Below are 25,495 nucleotides of genomic sequence, written 5' to 3'. Positions count from 1 at the left end.
CCATACTGGGTCCTGCTGGCTAAGGCGGCCAGACGGAGAATAAACAATGATGTTCTGCAGGGCTAGGCAAGTCACGACAAAGCACAAGAGGGATGAGATGAGGAAAATCCAAAGGGAGATAAGGTTGAGGAGCACACCAAACACACGAGTACCATGGCACGTGGTTCTCTGTATTCATGACACTTTGCCATTCAAGTCGCTCTCTATTAAAAACAGAGTAATAGTGAAAATGAGTTTTTGCCCTTTGAGGTACACGACCACCACTTAAAGAGGCTCCTACTACATTCACTTAGAAAGCAATGGTTCACGGGGACTGCTTCAGAGTAACAGGTGTTTGCTCTGGGGGATATCAAGCTCCACTGTTCCATGTATACCGCGTTAAAGTGACCAGCATAGATGCACCCAGTCTGCTTTTACCTGCGTATGGTCTTACACCACTCCCGTCTCTTTGGGATCTGAACTCTTCCTCCGGACACCTTTTGGGACTGTCATCACCTGGGCCAGTTGCTTGCTATTCTAGATGTGCATCCTGGGGAGGTTTTGAATATTGTGATGGCTACAATGGAAAAGCATGTTGAATAGACTATGGTGGCCTACCGCCTACTGTTCATAAACCTGTCCATGCGGTTAAATATCAGTAATGTCACAAACTCTCACCTCCTAATTCTAGTTGCTCAGACGCTCATTTCTCTTCCCCTGTAGTTCTTTGCAGGCCTGAATGGTGCGTTGTTCACGGTGTTTGGGTTACTTGGCGCTTTCCTTCTGGGACTGTACGTCGACAAGACCAGACAATTTATAGAATCCACCAAGGTCTGCTTCTGCCTGACTGCGCTAGCCAGCATCGCATTTGCAGTCGTAAGTTCTGCGTCGCACTTCATCTGGTCTGCGAAGATGCAGCTGTCTGATAAAACATTCAGTAACTCCGCAAAAAGAACAGGAGTACTTGTGGCACCGTAGAGACTAACACATTTATTTGAGCCTAAGCTTTCGTGGGCTACAGCCCACTTCATCAAATGCACAGAATGGAACATATAGTGACGAGATATATATACACATACAGAGAACATGAAAAGGTGGGAGTTGCCCTACCAACTCTAAGAAGCTAATTAATTAAGATGAGCAATTATCAGCAGGAGAAAAAAAACTTTTGTAGTGATAATCAAGATGGCCCATTTCAGACAGTTTGATAAGACGGTGTGAGGATACTTAACATGGGGAAATAGATTCAATGTGTGTAGTGGCTCAGCCATTCCCAGTCTCTATTCAAGCCTAAATTGATGGTATCTAGTTTGCATATTAATTCAAGCTCAGCAGTTTCTCGTTGGAGTCTGTTTTTGAAGCTTTTCTGTTGCAAGATTGTCACCTTTAAGTCTGTTACTTAGTGCCCAGAGGGGTTGAAGTGTTCTCCTACTGGTTTTTGAATGTTATGATTCCTGATGTCAGATTTGTGTCCATTTATTCTTTTGCATAGAGACTGTGACTTCAATCTGCTACTAGTATGAGGGCGTAGCTGAGTTAGTCTGTATCCACACAAACAACAGGGAATCCGGTGGCACCTTAAAGACTAAAAGATTTGCAAATTTGGGCTTGGGAGTGGCTCGCTCACTACAAAAGCAGCTTTGCCTCTCCTGGAATTGACACCTCCCCATCTATTATTGGGAGCAAACTACATCTACCCTGATCAAACTGGCCCTGTCAACACTGGTTCTCCACTTGTGAGGTAACTCCCTTCTCTTCATGTGTCATTATATAATCATAGAATCTCAGGGTTGGAAGGGACCTCAGGAGGTATCTAGTCCAACCCCCTGCTCACAGCAGGACCAAACCCAACTCCCTAGATGGCATCCTCAAGGATTGAACTCACACAACCCTGGGTTTAGCAGGCTAATGCTCAAACCACCGAGCTATCTCTCCCCCCCAATAATGCCTGCATCTGTAATTTTCGCTCCATGCATCTGAAGTAGTGAGGGGTTTTTTACCCATGAAAGCCTATGCCCAAATAAATCTGTTAGGTGCCACCGGAATCCGCTACTAGGTCACTCTCACTGACAATGAGGCTGTTTATGAGGTTTGGGGTTCTTTGTTACAGTATAACTTGGGGGATTGTTCCCCACGGATTGGGGCATTTCAATGAACACCATTTCCAGAATCTGCCACTAACTCACTGCGCAACCTTGGAACAGTTGCCTCATCGTCTTCAATCTGGAGCAATGGGGTTAATTTATTTAATTCCCAGGAACGTTGTGAGCATTAACTAACATTGGGCCAGTGCCTTGGGAGCATAAAGCATTTGAATTGCTACGTATCATTAAACACCTAATCCTGCCTGCTGGCTGTGACAGTGGCCAATACCAGGTGACCAAGGAAGGCAGGGAACTCCGTGTAATGCATCGAATTGGGTGGCCTATCCCCCAGAGGCCAGGGTTAGGAGAAGTCATCTCCTGAACTCAGATAGAGATCAGTTTAGGCCCTGACACATGAGTCTTGATGGCTTTTATCCCAGGTAGCTCACAAGACCATACATACAAAGATGATGGAAATGTTTGCCGGAGACAGCAAAGCCCTCCTATATAACCCCACTGTAAAGAGCAGGAAAGAGAGGCTCAGTGACTCGCCTGACTAGTACAAGATATCTGTGGCCAAGCTGCATTAGACCCCAGATCTCTCAGTTCATGCAAATAGGTCACATTTGAGAGCTTTAGAGAAGGTGGGGAGTCCTCCAGCTGCAATGGTAAATACCGCGGACTTCATAGTGATGACTGCCTGACGTTGACTCGAAGCACCCCGCAGACTTGCCAGGCTGCTGTGCTGATGTAATGCCCGGTCACGCTCTCTCTCGCCGCAGATGTCTCGGTTCAGGAATCAGGTCGTTCCGCTGGCTCTGATCAGCTCGCTGTTTGGGTTCTTTGGATTTTCTATCTACCCTGTTGCTATGGAGCTAGCGGTAGAATGCTCCTTCCCGGTGGGAGAGGGAACATCCACAGGCCTCATTTTTGTTTCAAGGTAAGTCACCAAGTCAGACTCAGCTGGGAATGTAGCTCAGCCAGGGACAGCAGCGTCTTGCAGATAAAGAACAGCAGAGCGCTGTGTTTCTTCTAGCTCCGTAACCTACGGCAATTAGTGACGTCCGTGCTGGTAGCAGCCAGCTGTCAGTGCGTGGTCTGAGGGGGAAGGTAAAAGGATAACAGCCGCCCTGTGAATGCTGGGTGATGCTGTGCAGCTGGTTCACTGCCACTGGCAGCGATCGTTTTATGTTGTTATTCAAAGGAGTTGCTGCAAAAGAAAACTAGCGAGACATAAAGAGAGCTGTGGGATTGGTGTATGGGAGGGGACCAAGAGAAAGTCAAATGGGAGCTCAGGATCCGTCCCGCTCTGTGTGACATTGGGAGACAGCCTCTCTTAACAGCTAGCTTTGAAACAAGTAGAGATCATGCTGCCCCATGCTTCAGCTCCCAGCCACTGGATCATGTTACACCTCTCTCCGTCTAGCAGAGGAAGGCCTAACACGACCCAATGGCTGGAAGTGGAAGCTAGACAAATTCAGACAGGAAATATGTCCTACATTTGTAACCGTTTGGAACATTTTACCCAGGGTTGTGGTAGATTCTCCATCACTGACCCTTTTAAAATCAGGATTGTATGTTCTTCTAAAAAAATCTGCTCTAGGAATTATTTGGGGGAAGTTCCCTGGCCTGTCATGCAGGAGGTCAGACTAGACAACCACTTCTGGCCTTGAAATCTATGGAGCTATGAAAATCTAGCAAAAAGAACAGAAGGTCCCTAAGCAGTGGGCAGAACTTCAAGGTGAAGCATAGACGACGTTGCATACTGCTCTCCCACTGGCCCAGATTTGGTCCAAATGCGCCTCTGGGACAGACAGAAGTATGGTAGCATCCGTCGCAGGTCCATCACGCTTGGTCTTCCACTGGCTTAGGTACCTGTTTGCTCAGCTAATGGGATTGGAACACTTCCTTCTACAGTCGCCTGGCTGTGCCTTGGGCAAGGTGCTTTAGAGATAGGTTCTCCTTTAACGGGGTGCAGTAGTGCTGAATTTACAATGGCGATTCTGACATTACTGCTCTGCTTTCTAACCAGGGGTGCACTGGCCCATAGGCCAGGAGAAAGATTCAGGAAAACAATGAACACAGGGCACCCTGCAGAGTCTAAAGCAGGGATTACCAGACCTTGTCACAATCGGCTTCTCTGTTTGATTGGTCGTGTGGTTTGTTATGGCCCCATTCCAAGATAAGCAGGGTGGGAGCAAGGTTTTTTCTGCTAACTGGAGCAGTGAGGAAGAGAATTTTAAGCCTCTACCACTGGCCAAGCCATCACTCTTAACAGTCCAAAAGGATGTGGTTTGACAGGAGGTGTGGTGGTAGCCGTAGCATCCTGTTATTCATACTCTGGTGCACATCTCTGGGATGCAATCCTCCCCACACTAGAAACACTGCCATTCGCATAGGCTTGTGTGCTTGGTTAAGTGCTCGTGGTCTCTGCCTGTTGTACATCTGTGTATACAATTTTCAAAAGTGCTATATTACTGGATTGTATTCTTGTTAATTGTATTCTTGTCTACACACGAAACAAAGGCTTAACCTAGTAACTGCCTTTGGGTAGTGTATCCTACATCATACAAGACAAGAGGATAAAAGGCCCTTGGAGAATTAATCCTAACTGTCCCCATCCCCACTTGCAGATGAGAGGCTAGCTGTGCAAGGAGAGACTCCATCTGTCCGAGGGGTGGCCCTGGTTTGGCTATGGGACTGATGAATCAAAACTAGATTAGCTCAATGATGGTTTCTCTCTGTGCAGTCAGATCCAAGGAGTGATCTTAATGCTGCTATTGCAAGCCCTCACGGTGCAGATTTCCGCGGCTCCATTCTCCACCTGTGACATTGAGGAAGGTGGACCATTAGACTGGACAGGTAAGTGCCCCCTTTTCTTAAAACGTATTGATGTGTATAACTGAGGGGTGTCCTACCCGATCCCCAGGCCGTCTATGACCAGAGTTCTTTACTGTGCCACGGAACGGATTCCTGATGGAATATGCTTCATTATCATCCCTTGGGCCAGCAGCTATTCCTCACACCCCAGCTGTTGGTGCTTTCCCTGCTGTCATTGCTATGACAGCACTTTACGGGTGGGAGGGTGGAATGAAAAGCCACCTCGGATGCCAATAATGCTGCTAAATAATCCAACTTCCACCCACCCTGGAGAAGCCTGATCCCTTTTTAGAGCTTAATGTAACTGACTTGCAGTGTGTGCATGTCTCCAAACATTGCATGTTTCACGGGGTCTCCAGCAGAACTATGCAGTTGCACAACTTGACAAAGCAGCAAGACCAGGCACTACAAAACCGGGCAGTACGACACAGCCGTAACATGGTAGAGTCGGGGGGGACAGCCATGGAGACAGCACTGGGGATACTGTGAGCAATGCAATGCATGCCTAGAGTTCAGTCCCCGAGTGCAAATGAAGGCAGCTAAATACGTAGCTTGACTGCCAAATGGCTGAGGATCCCATTCCCACTGACTTCTTTGAACTAGAAACGTTCAATACAGTTGATAGGGTCCTGTGCTCCAGGGTAAGTGCTGCTTACCCAAGGGCCCAAAGGACCAACGTGCAAGGAACAGTGATACTCTATTCTGTAAAAGTAGCACTACCAACAGGTTGCCAGACTTTCTGATTTGCCAAGACAATACTGAGAGCACTGTCAGTGTGTCTTCATTGGTCCGATTCGGAAAGGAGTGTCAAGAGTTCTGAAAGCAAATTGCATGCTGGCTATTGCTTTAGCACAGCCCACCCCTGAATTCCCAGCCATTGTGAACATCCCCAGGATCTATCAGTGATCAGCTGCAGCAATGGCCTGAACATTCTGTAATGCAGTGGTTTTCAACCCCCCTTCCAAATACAGTCTACTGTGTACCCCTATCTAAGATAGTCATAATATACCTATGAAAATATGGGGGGAAAGGTCTGTAAGGGATAAATCCACCATTACAAGATTTTTCTTGCATACTCCCTGACAAAAGCTTGTGTACTCCCAAGTTTGAAAACCACTTCATTAAGTTAATGAAACTACCTGTCAGTCGAGTGAGGCCAAAATATCCTGCTACTTCCTGTCAAAAGGGTGGAAGCTGAATTCATGGACCAAAGTGTGGAAGAAACTGCAGCTGCTGCTGTCAGGGAGGGAAAACTGGTCCAGCGAAAAGGAGCAATTATTAAACATTTAATCCATTAAAAGTTGCATCCGATCTGATTCTTGGGGTAGCATCCACCGCCACATTCTCCTGAGCAGAAGCATGGTGGAGATTTTCTATAACCTCATTTACACATGAACAGAAGAGAGCAGGCAATTATTACAATCAAGCCTTTCTGTGGCAGAGGGGAATTAAATAATTAACCTTGGGATGAAAGTCAGACACTTGACTAGCGGGCAGGAAGGAGGACTGTGTTTCTGGTTGGATACAATGCAACTTTCCCTTGCAATCCAATGAGTACAACACACTCAACTTAGCATTCAAATGACACTGCAGTTCTGATGAGTCCCTGGCAGTGTCCAGCATTATTTAAGTGTAACAGAACATGGTGCATTATGTTCAAAGAATTTTCACACCACCTCTGAAATATGGCACAAGAAGTGATATCGCCCCATGTAAAGACAGGTAAACGGCACAAGAGTCGTCCAAGGAAGCGCAGCAAGTAAAATCGCAGTGAAGACATGGCAATTTGGCTCTTGCTTTGGGTTAGTAGTTTGTGTCAAACCTTGTAGGCTTTAACGTGATGTGCTAACCCACGCTAACACCCGAGTTGCTGTGTCTTCATTTCTATTTGAACCTGAGTCAGCTAACCGAAGTTAACACTTGTTTTACTGCAGCGTCAACATACCCGTAATCTGCTGAAGTTTAGAACGGTTTAGACGTTGCATTGTTTAGATGCAGAGCAGGACACAAACATGCCAGTCTCAAGGCTAGTGGCTACCTATGCAAGACCAAGCAGCAACTGGGCAAGTCTGCCCACTTGTTCACTGCAGCAATAGTGCTGGTGAAAGCATGTGAGCAAGGCAGATGTCATTTCCAGTGAATCTCCAGTCTGCTTAAATAGTTTGGACTAGAGCTGGCTGAAACATAAACACGATGGAGAAATTCTGAAGCGCTTTCCATTTGGCAAGGTTCAGAATAGACCCAGTTTGTCTTACTGAAGTTTAACTGTTTGTTTACTGACATTTCAGTTACTCCAAAACTTGAGGTTTTGGCAATTTAATTAAAAACATTAAAAAAAAAAGTCAATACATTTTCATGGAACTTCTTTTAAAAAAGGCTATTTTTGGAACAACTTCATGTGGAAATTTTCTACCAGCTCAGAGTTCCCTTGTCCTTGTTAATCCCTGCAGTTAAAACAGCCCTGCACTGTTTTGAGAGATTGGTGACAATCATAGAATCATAGAATTCAAGATCAGAAGGGACCATTATGATCATCTAGTCTGACCTCCTGCAAGATGCAGGCCACATAAGCCGATCCACCCACTCCTTAGCAAGCGACCCCTGCCCCATGCTTCGGAGGAAGGCGAAAAACCTCCAGGGCCATTGCCAATCTTCCCTGGAGGAAAATTCCTTCCCGACCCCAAATATGGCGGTCAGCTGAACCCCGAGCATGCGGGCAAGACTCTCCTGCCATACCCTCTGGAAAAGGTTATATCATATCATTGACCCATTGTACTATTTACCAGTGTGGCACTTAATTGACCTATTGACTAAGCCCGTTATCCTATCATACCATCTCCTCCATAAACTTATCTAGCTTAATCTTAAACTCATGGAGGTCCTTCGCCCCCACTGTTTCCCTCGGTAGGCTGTTCCAGTATTGCACTCCCCTGATGGTTAGAAACCTTCGTCTAATTTCAAGCCTGAATTTCCTGACTGACAGTTTATATCCGTTTGTCCTCGTGTCCACATTAGCACTGAGCTGAAATAATTCCTCTCCTTCCCTGGTATTTATCCCTCTGATATATTTAAAGAGTGTAATCATATCTCCTCTTATCCTTCTTTTGGTTAAAGAAAACAAACCGAGCTCCTCAAGTCTCCTTTCATACGTCAGGCCTTCCATTCCTCGGATCATTCTAGTGGCCCTTCTTTGTACCCGTTCCAGTTTGAATTCATCCTTCTTAAACATGGGAGACCAAAACTGCACACAATACTCCAAATGAGGTCTCACCAACGCCTTATATAACGGGACTAGCACCTCCTTATCCCTACTAGAAATACCTCGCCTAATGCATCCCAAGACCGCATTAGCTTTTTTAACGGCCACATCACATTGCCTACTCATAGTCATCCTACGATCAACCAGGACTCCTAGGTCCTTCTCCTCCTCCGTTACTTCCAACTGGTGCCTACCCAGGTTATAACTAAAGTTCTTGTTAGTCATCCCTAAATGCATAACCTTACACTTCTCACTATTGAATTTCATCCTGTTACTAATACTCCAGTTTACAAGGTCATCCAAATCTCCCTGGAGAATATCCCGATCTTCTTCCGAATTGGCAATACCTCCCAACTTGGTGTCATCCGCAAACTTTATCAGCCCACTCCTACTCTTGGTTCCCAGGTCAGCAATAAATAGATTGAATAAAATCGGACCCAAAACCGAGCCTTGAGGAACTCCACTGGTAACCCCCCTCCAACCGGACAGTTCCCCCTTCAATACTACCCTCTGCAGTCTCCCCTTTAACCAGCTCCTTATCCACCTCTGGATTTTCATTTCGATCCCCATCTTTTCCAATTTAACCAGTAATTCTTCATGCGGTACCGTATCAAACGCCTTACTGAAATCCAGATATATTAGATCCACCGCATTTCCCTTGTCTAAAAAATCTGTTACTTTCTCAAAAGAAGGAGATCAGGTTGGTTTGGCACGATCTACCTTTCGTAAATCCATGCTGTAATCTATCCCAGTTGCCATCGGCCTCATGCGCCGGAACCACTCTCTCTTTTAAGATTTTTTCCATGACTTTGCATACTACAGATGTTAAACTAACAGGCCTGTAGTTACCCGGGTCACTTTTTTTCCCCTTCTTGAATATATGGAACTACATTAGCTAATCTCCAGTCAGACGGTACAATCCCCGAATTTAGAGATTTATTAAAGATTATCGCTAACGGGCTAGCAATATCCTTCGCCAATTCCCTTAATATTCTAGGATGAAGATTATCCGGGCCCCCCAATTTACTTCCGTTAAGCTGTTCAAGTTTGGCTTCTACCTCAGATACCGTAATGTCTACCCCCATATCTTCATTCCCATCGGTCCCTCTATCACTATTCCTTAGCCCTTCATTAGCCTCATTAAAGACCAAGGCAAAATATTCGTTCAGATATTGTGCCATTCCAAGATTATCCCTAATCTCCACTCCGTTTAAAGTTTTAAGCGGTCCCACTTCTTCTTTCTTGGTTTTCTTCCTATTTATATGGCTAAAAAAACATTTGCTATTGGTTTTAATCCCCTTCGCTAGGTCCATCTCCACTCGTCGCTTTGCCTTTCTCACAGCTTCCCTACACCCTCTGACCTCAATAAGGTAGGTTTCTTTGCTGATCCCTCCCATTTTCCACTCCTGGTACGCTTTCTGTTTTTTCTTAATGACCCCTCTAAGACGCTTGCTCATCCAGCTCGGTCTAAAACTGCTACCTATGAGCCGTTTCCCCCTTCTCGGGATACATGCCTCTGACAACTCCTGCAACTTCAACCTGAAGTAACCCCAGGCGTCATCTGCCTTTAGATCCCTAAATATGTTAGCCCAGTCCACTTCCCTAACTAGTCGCCTTAATTTAGTAAAGTTAGCCCTTTTGAAATCGTACACCCTAGTCTCAGATGCACTATTGATTATCCTCCCATTTATTTGGAAACGAATTAGTTCATGATCACTTGAGCCAAGGTTGTCCCCTACAACAATTTCCTCAACAAGGTCCTCGTTACTCACCAAAATCAAATCTAAAATGGCATCCCCCCTCATCCGTTCAGCAACCACTTGATGAAGGAATTCATTAGCTATCACGTCTAGGAAAAGCTGAGCCCTATTATTATTACTAGCATTTGTTTCCCAATCTATATCCGGGAAGTTAAAGTCCCCCACGATCAAGCAGTTCCTATTAGTGTTTACCTCCTTAAAAACATTAAAGAGCTCTCTATCCGTCTCCAAGCTAGATCCCGGCGGTCTATAGCACACCCCAATCACTATCTCGGGTGAGGCTCTGGTAGTTTTCTTCCCCAATGTGACCATTGCCCAAACAGACTCCGTATTATCCATTGCATTGCTAGTTATCTCATTACATTTCACCTCATTATTGATATACAATGCTACTCCCCCACCTTTACCTTTGCATCGGTCTTTCCTAAACAGCACATACCCTTCCATACCTGTACTCCAGTCATGGCTACCGTTCCACCATGTTTCGGTTATTCCTACGATATCTGGTTTCAATTCCCGGACCAGGAGCTCCAGTTCCTCCATTTTGTTACCTAAGCTTCTCGCATTGGTGAACAAACATCCTAATTTTTCCTGTTGGGCTCCTCTCACTCTTTTCACTCAACTCGGTAGGGACACAGTACTTCCAGTATGACTTGTAGATCTAGTATCCGTCCCCCCCCCTCTTCCTTACACGTAACCGCCCCCCTCTAGCTATATCTGTTGTTATCTTGTTGTCCTCACTCCCAATGTATAAATTTGGCGTGGAGAGCACCAGGACCTCTCCCGACCGTCTCCCCCCAGTGTCTAGTTTAAAGCTCTTTTAATCAGATGAGCCAGCCTCCCTCCTAGAAGTCTACTTCCTTCCCTACTTAGGTGGAGCCCATCCCTTGAGAACAGTTGTCTGTCCCCAAAAGCCTCCCAGTGCCCATACATCCCAAAGCCCTCCTTGTAACACCAATCCCTCAGCCAATTATTAATCGTCATGATCCTTTCACCCCTTGGGCACCCTTCCCTAGGGACAGGTAGAATCCCACTGAAGATCACCTGAGCCTCAATTTCCTTGAGCGTCTTACCCAACCTGGCATAGTCTCCCTTGATCCTCTCTAGCGAGAATCTAGCCGTGTCATTCGTTCCTACATGCAGGATGATCAAAGGGTTCTTACCTGCTCCTCTTAGGATCCTTTTCAACCTCAGGTCCACATCCCGTATTTTAGCACCCGGTAGACAGCACACCCTTCTGTTCTCCGGATCGGCCCTGGTCACAGGCCTGTCCAACCTTCGCAGTATTGAATCCCCAATTACGTAGACCTGCCTTCGCCTGGGGACAGCGCGGTCCTCTAACCTATCCCCCGTTCCCCCTGGTTGCAAGCTCCTTCCATTCCTATCATCCCTAGTGGTTCCCCTTAAGCCATCCTGTATCCTCCCTGGGCCCAAACTTGGTGCTACCTCCATAGACTCCTCCCCTTTTTCTATCACTACCTTCCATTTGGATTAGCCCCCAGATTCAACTCCAGATTTCCAAATACGCAGGTTCGTTGGTGACTGAGCTAATAAAAATAAGACATTCATGGGATCTGGACACTTCAGAACAGGGGGAAGGGGAAGCTCTGGTTTTGTTCAAGCCAATTACTGAACATAAGAGCGGCCATACCGGGTCAGACCAAAGGTCCATCTAGCCCAGTATCCTGCCTTCCGTCAGTGGCCAATGCCAGGTGCCCCAGAGGGAATGAACAGAAAAGACAATCATCAAGTGATCCATCCCCTGTCACCCATTTCCAGCATCTGGCACTGTACTGAGTCACTTTGCAGATTCCCAGAAGAATGCATTTTAAGATTGACCCCTTCTTTCCGGAATTCGTAACAATCAGGAAAGGGGAATAAAGGGCGGTGGTGAGGGATGAAGTCCCGGGGGTGGAGGAGCAGGGAAGCTGGAACAGTGGAGTGAGGAGGTGGCAAGGGGATGAGATGGGCTGGCCATGGGGCAGGGGGCAGCCAGAGCAGGAGCTAGCTGACACACTATTAGCAACAGTAGCTGAGGGAGCTTCCTGGGAAGAAGAGCGATGGCGGTGTCATCTGCCGTGCTGCAATGGGGGTTGAGCTCGATTAGGAGCTGCAGAGCAGCTTAGGGAACCTGGCTCTATGAACCTTAGCCCTGATGCTGTTCCCAATGTGCCACTAACTCGGTCTTCATAATCTACTAGTGTAGATAAACTCTGCGTCCCCCAGTGCTGCAGCTGCATGGCTCGTCATGACTGAACTTCCGAAAGAAACATGTGGGAGCCTAATGTCCCTCACCAGCTAGAAGTAGACAGGCCAGGAGAAGGAAAACCTGGAGCAGATACTGGATCTGCCAGCAGTCCTACAGCGATGACACAAACAAGTGTTAAGACCAGAGCAGACAAAATCATCCAGGTCTTTTGTTCACAAGTGAATGGCGTCTCCTCAAATCAGCTGGGCTCTCCTGAAAAATCTAACGCGCCCAGTAAAAGAGTCATCGCTGTTCCATCTCTGCCCTGCAATGTATCAGTCCATTCATGTTAGTGCAAAGGGAGATTTCATGCTGATAACGCCTGAGTATTTTCTCAGCGTGGCAGTCTCCTAAGGCAATACGGTCACTTTGTTTCCAGGGCCAATCAATTTTGGACAGCGTGCTTCATGGTCATTTTTTGGGGGATGGGGGCCGAGCTAGTCAGGAGATCCCAAAGAGATGATTGCATGAGCTAGGTCTCTTGTGATCATGTAATTAGAAACAATGTATATGCCCAGGTTTTACATACATACACACACACACACACACACACACACACACACACACACACCATTCCTTTACACTTATGCTATATTCAGCATAATGGGCAGTTATGTCTCAGTGAAAACTGGCTTGGCTGTGATGGAGGTAGGAACCGTTCCAGAGTGCCCTCCGGCTGTGCACTGGGTATTTTTCATTCCTTGCATTGTGCCCGTCTGCTCTCTAATCCATTGCTGTACAGCCAGATGAACCCCTTTGGAATTCCTCTAGTTTTTCACCAGTCTGCCAGGGCACAAGCTAGCTCTACTCTTCCTCAACATAACTGCCGACTGACAAATGAATAGATTTTTCTCTTCCGTCGCAGCATCCCCTTCCTTAGGTGAAAGTTGGGCATACGGCTGTTAGCTACGAAGTGCATTTAGTTGAAACCATAGTTGGCCTGTGTATGCCAGCAAACTGTCCTTTCGTGTTCTAAAACAAACTGCATGAAAGGAGTGTTGTTTGGGTTGCAAAGTCAAGCAGGCCAAAGGTGGAGAACGCTAGATTTAGTTGCCTGTGTAACCTTAATTCTGCCCATTGGGTATCCATCCTGTGCACTGAATGATGCAGGGGTCCTGTGGGAAAAAGTGTGATCATGTAATTAGACTATCATAATGCATTCACACAAGGGGCAGAATCAAGGTTGCACAGGCAACCTTGATTCTGGCATTTCCTATTTTTTTTAGTGCTTTAAACGCACCCTAATCAACTCCTTATAAGTTTTGCTAATGCAATTTCCTAATTTATTTTTTAAAAGTAAACATTCTAGGAAGTGTAGCAGTTCTGCATCCCTGCCCATCCTGGCTAACAGCCATTGATGGACCGATCCTCCAGGAACTTATCTAGTTCTTTTTTGAACCCTGCTATAGTCTTGGCCTTCACAACATCCTCTGGCAGAGAGTTCCACAAACTGACTGTGCGTTGTGTGAAGAAATACTTCCCTTTTGTTTGTCTGAAACCTGTTGCCTAGTAATTTCATTGGTTGACCCCTAGTTTTCGTGTTATGAGAAGGGGAAATAACACTTCCTTATTTACTTTCTCCACACCAGTCATGATTGTAACACACACTAACATCCCCATCAGGAGGGTGATTAACCACTGGAATAACTTACTGAGGGTCATGGTGGATTCTCTCTCACTGGCAATTTTTGAATCAAGATGGGATGTTTTTCTAAAAGCTCCACTCGAGTAGCTTCATTATTTTGTGGAAGTTCTATGGCAGCAAGAAGTCAGACTAGCCAATCACAGGGGTCTCTTGAATCTGTGAGCAGGGTTGGACCCCACAATCTTCAGCACAAAATTCTGCTGCTGGAACTACCAAACATATTGCCTTAGCAGGTAACAGAAGAAAGCAGTTATCCTAAGGAGAGAGGAAGTGGGGTTACCGGCACCAAGTGCTGGGTCCTGGTGGTGGTCGGAAGAATCATACCCCAGCCTGGTTGTCCACCCCTACCCCCACAAACAGTACAGGAGATGACTAGCACCTTCCCCATGTGATGCTTTCAGAGCAAGGCATGAGATGAGGGAGGCATATGCTAGGTCCACATCTTAACTCCCCATCTTAAAAGTTATGCATTTCCAAATGGAGGGGAATTAGGCATTGATATTGCCAGATTTCACAAACAAAACATCGAGGCTTTGGAGAAAGTTGTTCCAATGGTTAATTACCCTCACGATGGGGATGTTACACACAGCATGGAATGTTTTACTTCTTAAAAATAAACTAGGAAATTCCCTTTAAAAGCCAGTTATAAGAACAGGGAACTGTTTAGGATCCAATCAGAGGTTTTAAAGTCATTTGAAATGTGGCTATTGTATTTTGAACATTTTCCAGGCTTTCCCCATTGTAAAATATGCTATGCGCACCTTGTGGAAAGGCAGTTCTATTGGAAGGCTCTCACATAGTTACAGAACCTATACATTGGAGGTATAATTAGGACGACCCAAATTAGAAGGGAGAGCACCTTAATATGGTGTATTATATGCCAACATCCAGAAGAATCGCAAAGCACTGTATTGTGTGCGCATGGATGACTCACCCACTACTGACATGCAGCTGTCTCTGGGGTGGAAGGCACAAACCTTTCTGTATCAACAGTGTTGACAGGGGAGGTGAAGACTTTCTGAAAATGGGAGGGAGAATCTTACCCACTTGTAAATTTGAGCAAGATATGGGACTTAGCATTCCTATACTGTTAGTGTCATAGGATTTTAGATGATGTTGTTGAGGACTTGATTCTGCATCTCTTCTGGAAAACCACCACCTAGATCTAGAGCAGAAAGAGTTTGAAGTGGGCATTCACTTTCTAACGTGGTTATTTCTTTGTATACAGTTTCCACGCTGGTGATGGCTGGAGCGTGCAGTGTTGTAGCCTGTTTCTATGTTATCTTCTTCCACACCGACTACAAGAGACTCCATGCCGAAGCATCGAATGCCGCCTCAATCAACAAAACTGGAACTGAAGCCTAAAATGTCTTATTTACAACTGTACACTACCATGCTGGGGAAAACGGACTAATCTCGGTTGGAAACGGCCAGCCACATCTGTGCATTCAGCTGCCACGCTGTGGCCCTGAGCCTGGTATGGATCTTACAGGTGCTACCACAAGTGCTACTCCAGGTTTGATGACAGAGGGGCTGGAACATCGTCTGCCCTGGCCGTTCTCCACCAGAGCCCGAGCTGGACTTTTAGGACAAGATTCAAGGAAGGGGTATTTGTGCTATTTGGATCTTGCTAAAGTGATTAAAAGAACCAAAGATGGATTGGACACCTACAGAGATAAGAATATTCAGTTGCAACAGTAATGCTGAAGTATTGCAATGGAGATAAACCTCATCTTTCAGGAGTTAAGGCCATTTTTTAAGTACTAGAGGTTGGGGTCCCTGCATCTTCCTTGGAGGTATCTGGTGCTGGCCACTGCTAGAGACAGAACGCTGGCCTCGAAGGACCATGGTTCTGATCAGTATGGCAATTCTGATGGCGAAGGGTGACCTTTCATCAAGCGATGGGGGTGGTAAAAACTGGGCAGGTGGGTTTTATCTTTGTTCAGTGTTCTGCAAGCTCCCATGGTGGGCACAGCACACGCTTCTAAAATCACCTGCAGCATCTTTACCTGGAGACATGCGAGGGGAAGCCCTGATATTTAAGCACCAAATGTAAAGGAGAATTGACACACACATCCCCCCCCCCCCCCGAAGGAGAGATTAAGAGCCAGCGCAGGTTACGAGACTGGGTTTTATAACACCCTCCCTCCACCCGCTCCCCTGCCATACGGGTAGCGATGCAGAATTCACTTCTAGCCTGTTGCTACTTCTGCCTTAACACAAACCCTTGACCCATTTCTAACAGTTACAATTTAATAAGCAAAGGAACCCGCTGACCCTGGAGCAGGCCTGTGCTCACTGCCCAGGGGAGGGTGAGGTTAAAGGGGAGGCACAAGCACTGTTGGGAAGCAACACGGCAGGAAAAGGATGATTTAGCTCCTTCCCGCAGCAGGTGCTGCCCATGGCAAACCCAAAAACCCCAAGCAGGGGCAAAGGTCAATCCTCAGTGGGAACCTGCTTGAGGCCAGTAATTGTAACACAGGGGGCGATGCACCCCTCGGGGGTCGAGACTAATGCACAGTGTCCCGGGCTAGTGCAGGGAGGTGTAACTAACCCCCCCCCCCCGTGGGAAACTGATATTTCCAGCATGGGGCTCAGTCCAATTTGAAACAAAACTTAATTTTCAGCCTTTCCAGGGAAGAGGAAATTCCTAGGAATTTTTGTTGCGGGACTAGGGACAGGAGGTGTTTCCAAGAGGAAATATGCTCCACGGGCCTGGTCAGCTGCTGAGTGAAATTAACATGATTGACGTCAGTTTCGCAGCTGCCCACCATCAATCAGCAGCTACCTGGCTTTGCAGGGTCTGCACTTCTGGGGCCTCCTGAGCTGGGGCCGCAGGGCTCCCAGCTCCAGGGAGGAAGCTTGGAAGCCTCGCAAGCCCAAGCTCAGGCGTGGGTCTCAGGGCCACCCAGCTCCCAGCCCCGCAGCAGTCTCCAACTCTGGTGCAGCCTTGGAGCTGCAGACCCTGGAAGCCCTGGCTGTCGAGCAGCCTGCCAGGTGGGCTGGCAGGGAACCGGGGAGGTTTCATTCCAAACTGCCACCTGTGGTTTGATGAACGTTAACTGAACCTGCCCCGTGTCTGTGAAACATTTTGGGTTAGACAAATGAGCATTTCCAACCCTGTTCTTGCGGACAATTCCTGACCAGTTCTACCGAGTCCACATGGAGCTGTCCAAGGGACACTAATGGCGCCGTCCCTGCCCCCTGCCATCTCTCCGTTGTAGCTTTCTACAGCCCAGGCACTATTTGCACTTTGGAAACTGCTAAGAAGTGATTGGGAAAACTTTCACTTGCCGTAAAACTGAAGTCTCTGGGGAACGAGCTACACGGTGTGTTGGCTGTAACACAAACCCACGTTACAACAGAGGCAGGACCATTTCAGATTCCTTCTAGGAGGCAGCAGGGGTATCTTAAAGTGACGTTTGAGTTGTCTCCCAAGAGCCATGCACAGATGTTCTCATACCTGCACAGCAAGGGGGCCTGCTGCTTTAAGACCCCGTCTTGCTCTCCCCACAACCAGGAGAGGTGAGGCCTCAACTGGAGTATCGTGTCCAATTCTGGGCACCGCACTTCAAGAAAGATGTGGAGAAATTGGAGAGGGACCAGAGAAGAGCAACAAGAATGATTAAAGGTCTAGAGAACATGACCTATGAAGGAAGGCTGAAAGAATTGGGTTTGTTTAGTTTGGAAAAGAGAAGACTGAGAGGGGACATGATAGCAGTTTTCAGGTATCTAAAAGGGTGTCATCAGGAGGAGGGAGAAAACTTGTTCACCTTAGCCTCTAAGGATAGAACAAGAAGCAATGGGCTTAAACTGCAGCAAGGGAGGTTTAGGTTGGACATTAGGAAAAAGTTCCTAACTGTCAGGGTGGTTAAGCACTGGAATAAATTGGCCAGGGAGATTGTGGAATCTCCATCTCTGGAGATATTTAAGAGCAGGTTAGACAAATGTCTGTCAGGGATGGTCTAGATCTAGACAGTATTTGGTCCTGCCATGAGGGCAGGGGACTGGACTTGATGACCTCTCGAGGTCCCTTCCAGCCCTAGAATCTATGAATCCTCAGTGTAGAAATGATGGGCGGGAGCAGAGGATTAGCTTCAAGCAGCATTAACTCCCTGCATGGTCCTCATTAACTGTAAGGAAGCAGCCAAAGGGGACCCCAGTCAAAAGCAACCAGGCGACTGCTGGATCCACACTGCCAGGACGTGGGAGGAGGGCTCCAGAGAAGCCAGGAGTCATCTGTGATTTATAAACTAAATGACTGTAATGACGGCGGTGGACAGAAAATGGATTCCTACTTCTCTGCAGTGAACAGCAAGCAAAATGGTTGGTATCCAAGATACCTCCGCAGCAACTCTGCACTGCAGTTCTTTGGCAAGGAGTTACAAATGAAGTTGAACTGTCCAAGTCGGGATACTTGTTCCCACGTACGGTCTTTCAGTGCTAACGTGCCATCTGCGATGGTGCTTGTAAAAAACTACTGCATAAAGTGCTGTAAATGACACTTGCAACTATTAGGATCGGTTTGTCCTGCTCTCCAGTCCACTTACAGGAAAAAGGGACTTGATGTCCTTTGGGACTTAGTTTTAGCACTGCAGATTGTATACAGCCCTTTCTCCTATTGGAGGGAGCTAATTGTTCAAAAGCATGAATTATTTCACTCTCGATACACTGCAAACTCATTCTTTCTTCCTGCCTTCCTGAATTTAAGGCATGTGCTGTCAAGAGAAATCTGACTTCATCTGCAGTTGAGTTCCTTCCTGGTGGGCTACAGTCTGTGTGAGTGAGGGTCAAACTTCAGGCAGTCCAGTGTAGTTGTGTGTGTGAACTGATCAAGCCTGAGATTCATCCGACACTCGTTGAGGACCAGGAGCACTGGTCACCATCACAATCTCTCTTACTAGTTGATCACCATTTGTTAGTTTGTACAGCTACCCATTAGGCTCTGTCTACACTGCAGATCTTACAGCAGCACAACTCTACCGCTGCAACGTTTCTTGTGTAGCCGCTCTATGCCAGCAGGACCCACCTCTCCTGCTGGCATAATTAAACCACCCCCAATGAGTGGTGGTAGCTATGTTGGCAGGAGACGCTCTCGCAGCGAAATACCACTGTCCACATCAGTGCTTTTGTTGATGAAACTTATGTCCATCAGGGAGGTGTTTTTTCACACCCCCGAGTGGCAAAAATGTTGCCAACAAAATGCTAACCTAGACAAAGCCTTACATTTCCATTGGACTCTAAAATTCACAGAACAAAGGTGAGGAATTGGCTAAAGTAGAGGCTGAAGCGGATACCAGATTAAGATTCAAGGAAATAAATTTAAAGTGCTTCAGAAGAACAGACCATGAAGTTATCTGACAAGCAGACTTTAGTTTGTCAACTCTGCAACTGTGACACTAAATGCCTAATAAAGTATGACTGAAACTTGTCAGCCATTCCTCAATCCTGATCAAAATGCTCTTGGTACACAATTGTTTTGTATCTCTGCAAACTGTCCAATTTAACAAATGGTGCTTTTTAAAAATGACAACTTTGGCACCACTTATATGCATTTTATACATGTGAGGGTGCACAAAATGAACTAATCAGTTACACTAGAGACGTATGATGAGTATAGTGTGCAAAACATGCATTTCAGGCTGTCTCTCTCAAATGCCTTGAACGGTTGGTGGCAAATTAATCCCAGGTAGACACCTGACTTCAACTGGTTGAGGCAAGGCAGTGGGGAGAAATGCAGTGCTAGCCGGTGTATCCAGAATCAGCCGTCACACTGCGGCCTGCGGGCCTGCATTAGACTGAGCCAGAAAGCGTCAGCTTGATTTCCGTGGGGCGTTTTGCAGAAGAATAGCAAGAGCAGACAGGAGGCTTTTGCACTTTCTAACTACCCGACGTGAAAGTCTGACCCAAGCCAACCAAGGATGCATTTGGCCCGTTTAAACGATACGTGTGAACATTCTAAATGTGGGACAGGGCCATGGTGTTGGTCACGTGATTGTTTTTCCGGACATCACAACTGTCTGTTAGCAGGATGTTAGTGCAAACCTAAGCCATCAGCCCCTATAGCTTCCTAGGGAGCACACCCTGCCGAAAGAACTACTGAAGGGTGGCCATTTATTTGTAAAACAAGTGGCAGGCCTGTGGACCTGCAGCTGGGCCTGGGATCAGGTAACCAGCTGAAAGACCTAATTGGCCAGATCACTGGATTGGTTGAGCGGCATTGCCCCGACTGCTCTTAAGTCCAGCAGTAGCACTTGGCCAGTGGTTGCCCAATGCTGTCATTGCTCCTTTCCCTGCCTTCTTCCCAGCCTTGCTTCAGTCCGCTTGATCCCTGCTTTGTTTCTCACTCTGGGTTCCTGACACCGGCTCTGACTCTTTGATCTCGATTCCAACTCCGACCACTAGGATGGGTTGCTCTTGCTCTAACCATTAGGCTTGACTGCCCATACCCCAGTCTGTGGCACAAAGCCTGGCACAAGTCCCTTCAATTCATACACTCTGAGTATCAGAGGGGTAGCCGTGTTAGTCTGTATCTGTAAAAGCAGCAAAGATTTCTGTGGCACCTTAGTATAGACTAACAGATGTATTGGAGCATGAGCTTTCGTGGGTGAATACCCACTTCGTCAGATGCATGATATGCATCCGACAAAGTGGGTATTCACCCACAAAAGCTCATGCTCCAATACATTTGTTAGTCTATAAGGTGCCACAGAAATCTTTGCCACTCTATGAGTAGTAGTTCCTAGTCAACAAGAACTGCCTTTTCCCTGTTGTTATCTACTTACCTATTGCTCCGAACATAACGTTTTGGGGATCATCCTGGCCAGTGAGAGATTCTGTCACCATCTTGGATGTCTTAAAGCCGTGCTGCTGTGGTTCAGTGCTCCGACACCAGTACCCACCCTGCAAGCAGGAGGTCCCACCCTGACTTCCACCAGCCTTGTTACTTCTTGCAGGGTGAGCTCAACAATCCCTTCTAGCCCCAAGTGCCCCCAAATCCGGCTCCCCGTGTTCCTCACTACCAGACACACTGACTTTTCCCTCTGGTTTGTCATCGCCAAAGGCGTGAAACCCATCCCAGGTTAGCAGTTCACCTTGGTGCACTCCAGTTTGCACAACAGAGGAGCTGCTTGAGGTGCATATGAACAAAACAAAATCATTGATTCAAAGATGAAACAAAAAGGAAAAGCAAACACAGGTGAGGTGCACAGAAAATAAACAAAGACGAGCTCAGGCTTTACACTTCCCCATTAGCTAAATTCCCTCGTCTAATACAAGTGACCTATTGCCTCTGGACAGGTTGTTCCCAGCGTGCTCATTTCACAGAGAGCACCTCACTGAGATGCTGGCCCTCAGTTTCTGGATACCCTTCAAATCCCTTCCCCGTTAAGAGGGTTTTTTCCCCTTTTTCTCAGACTCTGGCAATTCATGGTTACACAGAGCAGGGTGTTTCCCACACAGGGGGGTTGTTTTCCGGTTCAAGTTGTTTCAATGGTTGCCAATTAACTGTGATGTCCTGGCTGGACAATGTTAGATGCTAGGGAAACACCCCTGCCTGATTGTCTCCCCCGCTGCTGTGAGGGGATGGTGCAGTTGCACTATAGTTACAATGACAATGCTCTACACACACATCCCTGCACACCCAGAACCTGTGTACACACATCTCCTAATGACCAGCAAGTTCAGGACATTACAAGCTTTCATAACAAACCTTGACATATTTTGATACTCAGTAGCATTGTCTACAAATTCACGGCCATGAAAAACGCATCACGGACCATGAAACCTGGTCTTCCCCTGTGAAATCTGGTCTTTTGTGTGCGTTTACTCTCTACTATACAGATTTCATGGGGGAGACCAGCCTCTCTCAAATTGGGGGTCCTGACCCAAAAGGGAGTTGCAGGGGGGTCACAAGGTTATTTTAGGGGGGTTGCGGTATTGCCACTCTTACTTCTGTGCTGCCTTCAGAGCTGGGTGGCCAGAGAGTGGGGGCTCTTAGCCGGGCGCCCAGCTCTGAAGGCAGCGCCCCGCCAGCAGCAGCGCAGAAGTAAGGGTGGCAACACCATGCCATGCCATCCTTAATTCTGCGCTGCTGCCTTCAGAGCTGGGCGGCCGGAGAGTGGTGGCTGCCGACTGAGGGCCCAGCTCTGCAGGCAGCAGCGCTGAAGTAAGGGTGGCAATACCAGACCATGCCATCCTTACTGCTGTGCTGCTGCTGGTGGCGGCTCTGCCTTCAGAGCTGGGCTCCCGGCCAGCAGCTGCCGCTCTCCAGCTACCCAGCTCTGAAGGCAGCACTGCCACCAGCAGCAGCAGAGAAGTAAGGGTAGCAGTACCACAACCACCCCCTACAATAACCTTGCGACCCACCCCCAACAACTCCTTTATGGATCAGGACCCCTACAATTACAACACCATGACATTTCAGATTTAAATGGCTGAAAACATGAAATTTACGATTTTTAAAATCCTACGAGCATGAAAATGACCAAAATGGGGCCATGAATTTAGTAGGGCCCTAGTCATGAGGAAGTATCTATAGAAAATATTGTCAATCCAAGGTTGGGCCCTTGTCATTTTGAAGTGCAAGACCTTTAAAGCAATGAAGGATTTATATGTCACCAAATCAAACGTGGTAGAACCGTGGAAACGTTTAAAATTGAAAAATCCACAGCAGCAGCATCACAAGTACTGCAAGCTATAATTGTGTGAAGAATCTATACGGTATATTGGGGTATTGTGCTCATTAAGTCTGAAGGCAAGAGGGCGGCAATCCTAAACGGCCAAATAAACTAGACAGCAAAGTCCATCAATATGTTCTAAGTGATAAATATTTTATCTTGCAAATAAATCAAATAAATAGCCAAATAGCCAAAAACAAAGCCATATGCAACTACAGTAATGCTGTCATATTCTCTCCCTCCACCCGCAACCTTAGTTCTCCCACTTGAGAGTCCTTTGTCAAAGGTTTAAGATTTTAAAACTGACTTAAACTTCTACAACCACCAATGATCTCATTGACATTCAGATTCAATGAGGCTCTGGACACACGTTATCTTACGCGCAAAAAATATGATCAAAGCTGGGGATACACCATAATATGCATATAAAAACGCCTTCCAAAAAGAAGCATCACCTTAATCTTGTGTCAACACAAGGGATGAGTTTGAAAATACTGTACAAGATTTTTCAAGTTGAGTGTAAATACCTAAAGCAACTGTGTGAACTGAACTTTGAAAATCTGGACCATTGTTAAAATTATCCACAAGGGAAAAGCACAAGGTTAAAAAAAAAACCCAAAATACCATCAAGTGTGCCAACAAATAAAGACAAAAGCAGCTAAACATTTTTAAGAAGCTGGCGCAAGAGATATGGTGTAGGATAAAATACAACAAAACAGCAATGTCTAAGTTGCAGAGAAAAAATGGAAACTAGCTAAATACTCAGGTGATCAACTATCAAACACCATGATCTGCAATACAGAAAAGAGAGCAATTCTTTTTCAGAAATTCAGGAAAGAAGCCAATAGCGCAGCATCAGAAAAACAGTAGCCATAACGATGGCACATTAGGTAAGTTCATGGAGGATAGGTCCCCATTAATGGCTTTTAGCCAGAAGCTGAGAGTGAACGACAGGGGATGGATTGCTCAATATTTGCCTGTTCTGTTCATTCCCTCTGAAGCACCTGGCACTGGCCACTGTTGGTAGGCAGGACACTAGGCTAGATGGACCATTGATCTGACCCTCTCTGGCCGTTCTCATGTTATGTTGAGCATTAGGTATTCTTGGACACTTGAACTGTCAAATGCTCGATCAAGCAGCGTCTGGAGAACGAGTGAAACAAAGCAAGTTTGTTTGCTCTTCGCAGAAACACCTTTCACCATTTGTAACAAGAAAATTTTAACCAACACACACAGACTCATCCAGGATGTAACAGAAATTACCAATTATATTTGTCACAGACATAAATTCTAGTTATAGATCTCTGGTACTCACAAATTATACTTAGAATACAGAATTTCAATCAGTGCAAAATGTACAGTCAAAATTACACACAAAACCATATTGCAAAATATATACAGAATTATTCTAAGAACATAATCTGAGGACAAACTGATGTTTAAATATAAAAGAAAAGTCGACCGCTTTTTTATTTTTTATTTACTACATTTTAGGAACATTAATTCATAGAGACAGATTACCAGCACAGTGGTCTGCAAGGCAGAAAACTAGAAACTCGTTATACCATGACAACCCTTTTTTAAGCTCAAACCACAAGTAAACGTGTGTGATATGCTTTATTAGTTTGAGGCACACAACACAGAAATAGAATTCAACCACATTAAGAGCTACACTGTCAACAACTTGTTTCTAAGAATGATCAGGCAGAAGCACAAAGAATCAGCACTGCACATTAGCCTAACTATTCAATGGTCAGTTTAGCTTAGCTTGTCGGGTAATCCACGTGGCCCAACATGTTACAACATTCACAAGAAATGCCGTAAGACATCATGAAGTACCTTGTTTTTAAAAACTTGTTCATCTTATTTAAAGAGCTAGTCCAATGAAATGGCTGCTTGGACTAGATGGAAATGGAAAATAACACAATTACTCGGGTAATGATCATTTACCACATAATGGAACTTTTGCACACAGGAGGATAATCAAAGTTTTCTATGGTTAACAAAACAATCTGTGCTTCTCTGATTTTGATATCAAGATATCAGATCCTGCCCCCAGCCCCCACCCTTCATCTCAATCTGCAGCTTCACCAAGGTATCTTACTGTTTGTCTCTCAGCCATTTCCAATTTAAAATTTTCTCTTAGCACTTTTGAAAAGCTGAAATGAGCCAACTACTTCTATGACACAGACCCTCGCAGGATTTTGCTTTAAAGGAGTCAGGTTTAGGTTTTCTAAGCACCTGTATTTGCTCACTTTTAATACTTACTAATTTCTTAGGCACCTCTTGCTTCTCCCTATTTGGCAAATTTAAAAGCATAAAGGGAGGAGAGCAATCGCCAGAGCAGCATTGCCTGATCTAGGATTCTGCGTCCCTTACTGGTATACATTTGGCCCAAGAGACAGCTGCCTTTGGAAGCAAAGGATGGCTGCATGGCACAGTCACTTTAGGCAGACAAGGTAATAACCAGAATTGTCACAATTTTGTGCCCAAATGAGGAATTTTTGTCCTTTCATCTGTAGGAAGTCAGAGATGGAAAGTTAAGCCTCTTAAACAGGTGTTTATATTGTGAATTGCTACTAGAGAAGCGTAAAAGGTGATTAGCACAATATGGCATAAATTGAAGATAAATGAAGCCACCTCTTCTGAGAATAAGTTTTCTCTTAATAGATAAGCTAAGTGCATTATGTCTTAAACATGTTACAAAGGTGTTGCTAAACACAGAACAGAACTAAGGGGAGTGAAAGGCTCATTTCACTGCCCTATAAAGAAAAAAATGCTTATTTGCTTTGAAATACATTTTAAAATCATGATATTCACTTGCTTCAAGAGCTCAGACCAACTTTTTCAACACCACTTAATTGTTTATAAAACCATTTTATACATTATCAAAAATAAACTGGTCCTTTCGGAAGAAATGTTCAATCTAATCCTTTTATCAGCCCAGAGTCAGTTCTATCAG

The 25,495-nt window shown here is 45.9% G+C and overlaps 1 protein-coding gene across 1 annotated transcript in view; it reads left to right on the top strand.

Annotated features, from left to right (window-relative positions):
* The window catches only part of SLC49A3 (solute carrier family 49 member 3), a 35,659-nt gene extending 18,193 nt beyond the window's left edge, over positions 1-17,466 (top strand). Inside the window, exons 7-10 of the mRNA XM_039545921.1 lie at positions 703-855; positions 2,846-3,003; positions 4,813-4,925; positions 15,084-17,466. Coding sequence (XP_039401855.1) covers positions 703-855; positions 2,846-3,003; positions 4,813-4,925; positions 15,084-15,220 — 561 coding nt within the window. The 3' untranslated portion in view covers positions 15,221-17,466. The remainder of the gene's footprint in view (positions 1-702; positions 856-2,845; positions 3,004-4,812; positions 4,926-15,083) is intronic.
* The last annotated feature ends 8,029 nt before the right edge of the window (positions 17,467-25,495 follow it).

The sequence above is a fragment of the Mauremys reevesii genome, linkage group 6 (genome assembly GCF_016161935.1).
Source record: "Mauremys reevesii isolate NIE-2019 linkage group 6, ASM1616193v1, whole genome shotgun sequence".
NCBI lineage: Eukaryota > Metazoa > Chordata > Testudines > Geoemydidae > Mauremys > Mauremys reevesii.
The sequence above is the reverse complement of the archived record's forward strand: the minus strand, read 5'-3'. Positions and strand labels throughout refer to the sequence as shown.